The 8803-nt window shown below is 39.1% G+C and overlaps 1 protein-coding gene across 2 annotated transcripts in view; it reads left to right on the forward strand.

Annotated features, from left to right (window-relative positions):
* Positions 1-8469, forward strand: part of TMEM71 (transmembrane protein 71) — a 31247-nt gene extending 22778 nt beyond the window's left edge. For both annotated transcript variants that reach the window (XM_014787949.2, XM_014787948.2), the window contains exons 7-10: positions 1579-1654; positions 4890-4951; positions 5042-5102; positions 8348-8469. In XM_014787949.2, coding sequence (XP_014643435.1) covers positions 1579-1654; positions 4890-4951; positions 5042-5102; positions 8348-8363 — 215 coding nt within the window. In that variant the 3' untranslated portion in view covers positions 8364-8469. The remainder of the gene's footprint in view (positions 1-1578; positions 1655-4889; positions 4952-5041; positions 5103-8347) is intronic.
* The last annotated feature ends 334 nt before the right edge of the window (positions 8470-8803 follow it).

Raw genomic sequence — 8803 nt, forward strand, 5'->3', positions numbered from 1 at the left:
TCATCTTCGTAGAACTTGAATTTAAGCTTGGTCATCCTTCAGTATTTAAGTCTAGTGATCTTTGCAGTTTGTCAAGCTAGACTTGTTTCTGCGAAAAAATGTTTTCCAAATTCCACATGAAGTCGGAGGAGGCTAAGAATAGAAACACACTTAAGAAGGATGGTTGATGTTCAACTGAACCCACAATAACTTGCTTAATTCTCAGTATACATGAAACACTGTACATTTGCAGTGACGTCATTGGCGACTGCTATATTTTGCATTGCCAATCTTCAGTATTCCGCCCATATTCTGGACTAAGTAGGTCATGTTAGCTGGCTCAATCTTCATTCACAGCATAAATAGCAAAAATAAATACATTCATAGCACAAAGCCATTCCAAGTTTTAAACAACTATTGCAAAATTGAGCTTTTGAAGCGTTTGGCAAAAGTGAAGTTGAGGACTATTTATACTTTCCTTTAAATCTTTATGTGGTAATCCTTAAGCCAGCTCTGACTTCTTTTAGGTGATGGGAGTAACACTCAGGGTTGAGGTTGGTTTAACTCTTATATGTATACCTGCTGGAGGATTTGGAGTCACTTGCACTGTGGCTCAACAGCACTGCAATATTTTACTGATAGCAAAGAGTTTTCCAAGGCCAAAGAGTTCATGATATGTATTTTCTTTTTTGCCCTTTAGAGACTCCCAGTACGCAAAGTTGCAATTCTTTTTCCCTGCCCCATTTCAGGAAAAACATTATGTTCTGGCTAGATGTGTGTTTTCAGTCTTGGCTCTGACACCTTCTGGCTGTGTAACCTTGGACAGATTGCGTCATTTCTCTCAGTCTTGGTCTTCTCGTGTGCAGAACTATGGTAATCATTCCTACCTCACCAGTTTGTTGTGTTGATTAAATGAACCGATGTATGAAGGCTCTTTGTGAATTATAAGGCACTCTCTAAATTTGAAGCACTATTATTATCATCAACATCAGAGTTAGATTTTTGACATTAGCATAAAATCTCCAATTCCTTTCCCCAACATTAAAGTAAAAGGCAAGCTCAAAACTGTTTACGTGGCCCAGTCATTTATTTATTTATTTTTTAATTTTTGTTTATTTATTTATTTTTTTGTGAGGAAGATCAGCCCTGAGCTAACATCCGTGCCAATCGTCCTATTTTTCTTTTGCTGAGGAAGACTGGCCCTGAGCTAACGTCCACGCCCATCTTCCTCCATTTTATGTGGGACGCGGCCTCAGCATGGCCTGACAAGCCGTGCGTCAGCGCGCGCCTGGGATCCGAACCCGGGTCGCCAGCAGCGGAGCGCGCACACTTGACCACTAAGCCATGGGGCCGGCCCCCCAATCATTTATTTTTTAATGATAGAAGAAACTGATTATTTGTAGAAATTTTCTAATGAATGGCCCGGTACAACATTTGATCATTTTATCTTGTTACTTATGACAAATTGCCTGAGCTGACATACATCTGAAAAATTTTGGGGGGGATGTGTGGAAGATAAGTGTTAGTATGATTTTGTTGTTCCAAGATTATTTAATCAGCAGTGATTTCTAATTTATTTATTTTTATTTTTCCTATTAGAAACCAGTTTGTTGCGAGAAGTATCCTCTCAAGTGATTCTGCTTGTTGCATGTTTAATCATTTCTGCATGTGCAAGGTAATCCAGATTTTATTTTCATGCAGTGGTGATTCATAATTAATGAAGCTGTAATTGATTGATGATTTCCTTGCCTCTTTCACAAAGCATTTTAGGTATCTCTGTGGCTAAGATTTGTTCATTTGTCTGTCCATGATCAGTGCCCCTTTATCTGTTACTTCCTTCCTCCCATAATCTCACAAAGCACACAAAAGCCAGTGGATCTTGCTAGAAATTGGATTTTACCATGTATCATCCTTTGTTTAAATCCTCAGTGACTCCCGGTTACAGATACAGTTTAAGTGCCCCTGCCTGGAGTTCAAGGGTCCCAGTGGGACTCCATCTTTCCCACTATATTTTTATATCCTAACATAAAGTGTCTGTTCCAGGGAAGCCCCCTCAGCATCTCAGAGCACATAGTGCTCTTGCCTGATTATAGGCATGTTTCTGTTCTACCCTTTGTCTAGCATGCCCTTCCTATTCTTTTCTTGCCCAAGTCTTCAGGGCGGTGATCAAGTCCCTTCTTGCTAAGCCCACTCATGCCTCAGGGCCTTTGCACTTGCTGTTTATTCTGCCTAGTACAGTATTCTCCAGAAAGCCTCATAACATGTGCCCTTACTTCTTTCTGGAATCTGTTCAAATGTCCCATCATCAGAGAGCCCTTCCCTGACAACCCTGTATAAATAGCACATGACTCTCACACACACCTGGCTTTACTTTTCTTCACAGCACTTATCACCAGCTGACCTATTATATGTTCACTTGTTTAAACGTTAATGATCTATCTCTCCCTACAAGAATGTGAGCTCTCTGAGAGTGGAGACGTTGTACATCTCCTTCACTTCTGTATCCCCAGTGCCAGGGGCTCGTCGATATTTGTTGACCCTCTTGAGGATCAGATACCTCACGTCATTTGGTGGAGTTGTGTTTTTAAATACAAAGTTCTGATTCCAATCCCTTGAGATACTAATGTAGATCCAGCAAGAATCAGTATTTTCAAACAAGCTTCCCAGATAATTAGGAGGATTGAGAAGTATTTTTAGATCACAATGGGACCAAAAGAACGAAAAGGAGGGGAGGTCCTGTGGTTAAAAATAAATTTGCAAAATTGTGCGTTATATGCCCCAAGTTGGAGAATCATAGTGTGCATTAGCGTAATAAAGGGCCAGTGAAATAATATAGTGAAGAAACTTGATTGGCCTTATTTAACTTAGTGTTTCCCAAACTTAGCTTCTCTTGGAACGCTTTCCTTTATTTCACAGGACTATGAATGAAATGTTCCTCTTAGGTTAGTTTCTGTACAAACTCCCCCCTTAAGAAGGATATTAACTCCCCATCCCTTGAGCATGAGCTGCATTTAGAAACCTGCTTCCAAAAAGTAGTGTATGGAAAGAGCGAAAAAAGGTAACTTTATAGGCGAGAAACCTGGCAAACTCTATGTCAGATGGTCAAGGTTACCATCCACAGGGATAAGTCATGTTGAGAGCATGTACCCTTGATACCATGTGATGAGAATGGCACTTCTCCTCTATGGTCTTCCGAACCCCAGTCTAACCACAAGAAAAACCCACACTGAGGGACAATCCACACATGATCTGACCAGTACTCCTCAAAACTGCTAAGGTCATCAAAACCCTGGAGAGTCTGAGAAATTGTCACAGCCCAGAGGAACCTACAGAGACGTGACTAAATATAATGTGGCATCCTGGATGGGATCCTGGAGCATGTAAATTAGGGGAAAACTGTAAAGTCCAAATGAAGTGTGGAGTCGCATTCATAGAGATGCACCAGTGTGGTTCCTTAATTACAACAAATATACCCCAGTATTGTAAGATGCTAATAATAGGGGAAGCTGGATGAGGGGTATATGAGAACCCTCTGTACTATTTTTTGCAAGTTCTCTGTATATCTAAAGTGATTCTGAAATAAAAAGATTAAGCAAAAAATTGGTTAAAAAAGGAATTATTGATATGGGTAACATCATGGATGAATCTCAGAGATACATATACATACAAAATTCAAGAAAAGGCAAAACTAATCAGTTCTTATGGATGTAACAATAGTGGGTAATTCTGGGGGGAAAGAGTGGGAAGGGAGAACAAGGAAATCTTATAGAGTGCTGGAAATATTCCATATCTTGGTCTGGGTAGCGATTGCAAGGGTTTGAGTAAAAAAAAAAAAAAAAAAAAAAAAAAACAAGATGTGCACTTTATATGCTTTACTGTACATTTGTTAAATCTCAACTTAGAAAAAGTTTTTAAAATGCATATGAAGAGATGTCTGAAAGGATATTCATCAGATTTTAAGAATAGCTGTTTAAGGGTGGTGGGATTTTTTGATGACAGTTTCCTTTCTCCTTTGTATTTATTTGTAATTTCTTTCAATGATTCATATTTCGCAAATAAAAACAATGGAGACATTTTTCTTTTTTTAAAAAAATTCCGCCCAGTGATTCAATCACCTATCAGATTGGCAAAAATCTAAAATTTTAAGACACTTTTTTGGCAAAGTGTGAAGCAGTAGGCATACTGATTTTCTCCTCTGTTTTTTCTAGAAGTCTTACACTTTTGTGGTTTACATTTCAGTCTATGACTCATTTTGAGTTAAATTCTGTGTTAAAGTGTGACGTATGCGTGGAGGTTCATTCTTTTACATCTGGATATACAATTGTTTCAAAACCTTTTGTTGAAAAGACTACCCTTTCTCCATTGAATTGATTTTGCAGTTCTGTTAAAAATCAGTTAACTCTATCTGCATGGGTCTATTTCTAGGCTCTCTATTCTCTTCTATTGATCTATATGTCTGTCCTTTTGCCAATACCACACTATTTTTATCACTGTGGTTTTATAGTAAATCTTTAAGTTGTAAGTCTACAGAAAGTCTAAAAGAACATCTCGAATTGGCCCTGATGGCCGGCCTAGTGGTTAAAGTTTGCACTCTCAGCACTTCAGTGGCCCGGTTTTGTTTCCCAGTCTCGGAAACACACCACCTGTCTGTCAGTAGCCAGGCTGTGGCGGCAGCTCACACAGAAGAGCTAGAAGGACTTACAACTAGAATATACAACTATATACTGGGGCTTTGGGGAGGAAAAAAAAAAAAAGAGGAATATTGGCAGCAGATGTTAGCTCAGGACAAATCTTTCCCTGCAAAAATAAATAAATAAATAAATACTTATAGTCTTAAAAAAAAAAAGAATATCTCATGTATTGGAAATGCATAATTAGTTTGCTAAACCTGAGCAATCCTATTGTTTCAGATGGTTTCTGGGAGGACTATTAGCCAGTGTCTTCACATGCTCCTTGATGATAACTATTGCTTGTAAGTAACAGTTTGCCAAATTGCTGCTCTGTTTCCTGTATTTCACTCCAATTTTGGTCATTTTTAAATATTTTCTCTTTCTCATCCAAGATGTTGTCAAGTCATTGTTTCCCAGCCTTGCCAGCTATTTCAAAGCCACCACCTGTGCTTGGTAAGTGTTATCATGATCTGGACAGAGATGACCATAACCTCATATCTGAGAAAGCTTTCTGCTGAGTAATAGATGGCTATGACTTCATATAGGAAAGCTCTGATCATTTATCCTGAAGACTGCTTTCTGTTACCACTAAAATCTAACAGTATTATCATCCTGTCTCCTAAATCCTTACTTTAAAATAGATAGAATTAATTTTTAAGGCAACAGGACTTACGAAAATAATAAATTTTAAATTTTTAAATTGTGTTTAAAGGGCTTTTACAGATTCCGAGCACTGCACTTGATAAATACCTCAGATTGAGGGGCCTTTATCTTATAGTTTCCCAAATAGCTGGCAAACTGCCCGTGAAATGATCTCAGTTACAAACTGCGATTGCTCTGCCATCTCTCACTCACATAACGATCCCCCTGTGTGCTGACTGCCATGGTTCAGCATATTTCAAAGAGTTACTGGGGTCTGGGTGAGATGCTCGTAGAATTTCAAACAGCCTGGAAAGCACCATCTCTTTGCAAGATGGATTGTGTTAATTACCTTCCCTTCAACATGGCTGCCAGAGGCCAACTCCCATGGCTTGGAGACTGAGGTCTATAATTCAAATGAGTACTAGCCTTTGCTCTTGACACCGTGTTGCCCTATTTATGAAATCTTTGTGTTAATTCTGAAATCACAATGGGGCTTAGTGAAGATTTATTTTGTTTAGGACTCAAGCCAATATTGATTTGCTGACACTTTGAGTGATGCTTCTCTGAATTTCCAGGCATTCCAGTTTTCTGGGGGCTGGCATTGACATAGCTAAGTTTTGTTTAACCTGATAGTTAGAAAATTGGGTCCTGAGGTCACCCGAGAAATCCCCATTCTTTAGCTCTTGTAAAATGACATTTGTTTAAAACTCTTCTAAGATACCCACTTCCTTCACCCTAGCTGCAGTTCCCTCTCTAGGTCTGTGCAGAGACATAGAAGTCTACCTCACCTGGCGTTAATTACAGGTTTGCATGTGTGCTCAGCTTTGTGGGCTGAGATGTCACACTAGTTAGGGCTGGACTAACCAATAATATCTGAACAAAAGATTTTCACCCAAAGAGCCATTTTGTAACCCAACTGTCAGAAATGAAAACGTTATTATTGTTTGTATAAATCCCTTCTCTTTGGGTTTTAAGATGAACATGTACCCTTAATCAGAAACACAAGTACCATCTTCTGAGGAAGCTCTGTAATGAGGGCAGAGTTTCTCCAAGTGAGGCATGGGGACATCTGCTCTAGAATCAACTGGGGAGCTTATATCCCAATTTCAGATCTTCCGAATCCAAATTTCTGAGGAGTCTTCATTTCTGATAGCCTTTCCAAGTAATTCTTTGCACATTGTCTCTGAGAACCTTGGAAATATGGTTTGTCAAACCTTTAGCCCTTGATTTTTTTAAAGTGAGGTACACCTTGATTTCTGAAGTGGCATCACTTAAACCTACTAAATCTTTATTGAGAACTTATGATGTGTTCTGTACTGCACTGGATGCCCAGTTCCACTCAGCAGACATTTATAGAGTCACTACCAAGGATCAGGCGCTGTGGCTAGGTGCCAGGATTGCAATGCCAAGGCTTCGGGATTTCAGAGTCTACAGAGACACGTAAAGGACAAGGTGAAGTTGCATTTTAATATGGTAGGTGTGAGCATAGATTTAGCACAAAGGCTATGGGACCACCAGGAGAGAGGTTTTGCCAGGATAGGAGGGGTGGGGGTGTGGCCAGGGAAGGCTTTCTGGAATGCCAATATCTGCCTGCAGAGGTTGTATCAGGTCTTATTTTCAGGGCCCCTCCCACTGTTCTGAGTTCCTTGTTCTCTCCTAAAAGAAATTAGTTCAGGACCAGGATGATATTTCTATCCTGCACACTCTCATCTACAGCCTCATTATGGAATAAGATCCTTCTTTGATTATTTGTGTACATACTTTAACTTGTTCTTCTCTCCTTCTCTATTTTTTCCTGTTTCCTGCCCACCCAGTCTCATATACACACACTCTTGCATTTAAGACCTATGACAGCAAGGACTATTGACTTCATTTTTCTATCCATCTCAATGCCTTGAAAATAGTAGATACACCATAAATATTCATTAAATTGAATGTATTTGTTTCACCATTTCTTAAAATACTTCCCTTATAGCCAAGAGCTCTGCATCTATATATTAAAGATTTTGCAATCTTCTCCCTCATATACAAACACATCCAGAAGCTAATAAGTCAAAGACATAGTTATTAATATCAAGAGTCAAGAATGACTCAGAAGTCTCCTCCAACAATCAAGGATAGAATCTAAGGGAGTGGAGACCAAACACTGAATTCAGTTCAAAAAACAATAATAGGGGGCTGGCCCAGTGGCGTAGTGGTTAAGTTTGTGTACTCTACTTTGGCAGCCCAGGGTTCACAGTTTTGGATCCCTGGCACAGACCTACACACTGCTCATCAAGCCAAGGTGTGGTGGGGTCCCACATACCAAATAGAGGAAGATGGGAACAGATGTTAGCTCATGGCCAATCTTCCTCACCAGAAAAAATAATAATAATAATAATAGGGTAGCCCTCCCATGCCTGTTCTGCACTATGTGTAGTTCAATTAGATTAGTGTTCTTTAGCACTTTATAATTCTCAAGTCACATACCTTTTCATACCACAATGCAATACTTATTCAACCACTTTCTTTTAAATTTGAAGTCTGTGAGCATGAGGACAGTCTATATTGTTCACCATTGACCCAAGTATCCCTTTCAAATAGGTATCCTGTGTGGCCAATAATGTGTTAGCATCAGCTGTGTACATTTTGCACATTTATGACTTCATAATAACAAAATGGGTAATGCCAATTCTCTCCACTCTTGCATGCAGGACTGTATGTTTATATAGTTGGTGAATGAATGAATAAACTTGAGGGAGTAGAAATATGAGGAAAACCCACTTGTTACCCTATGGGGATTTCTTTTCTATAGGGAGTAGTACAGATAGGGAGAGAAACCAATATGAAATGGTAGTTAACTAAGTACCAAGTTAGGATTAGAGGCAAAAAACCTCTGTAGCCTTTCAGAGAAACTGCTGGGAAAAAAAAGTTACTCTAAGCTGAGGCTCCACTTTCCTGGTTATGATTACCCAAGCTAGTTGTGTGTGTGTGTGTGTGTAGTGATTAGAGGAGATACTGCATTTCCTGTGTATGTGGATGAATTATGCATTTCTTTTCTCCTTTCTCTGATCTAGGTTTGCCAAAATTTGACAACCATTTGGGAGAGCCCCTGATGAATGTCTTCGATCTGAATATCTGGAAATTGTCTGGCTTGGAGTTGACTTGGAATCAACCGCTTTATTGGAAGGAAGTGAGCAACTGGATAATTGAGGGAAAAAAATTTAATTTGGTTATGTGATTTTTTAAAAAAAAATCTGTTTTGCCCTCATAATTGTAATAAGCTCATGAAAATAATATTAATTTGCCTTTCTTTTGCAAACACCAGCAGTTGAAGGGGAAAGGACTGGGAAATATGATCAAGAACAAACCCCCTGGGTAAATATTCCCCTATTATTCCCTAAGGCAGTGGTTCTCAAACATTAATTTTCATTAGAGAATTCTATGAGGAGTTTATAACAATGCAGATTCCTGGGCCCACCCACACACCCTATCCTTTGCTGAACTGCTTTAATTGAACAATGAAAGCAAGT

The sequence above is a fragment of the Ceratotherium simum genome, chromosome 23 (assembly GCF_057802395.1).
Source record: "Ceratotherium simum simum isolate JZ-2026a chromosome 23, ASM5780239v1, whole genome shotgun sequence".
NCBI classification, from domain to species: Eukaryota; Metazoa; Chordata; class Mammalia; order Perissodactyla; family Rhinocerotidae; genus Ceratotherium; species Ceratotherium simum.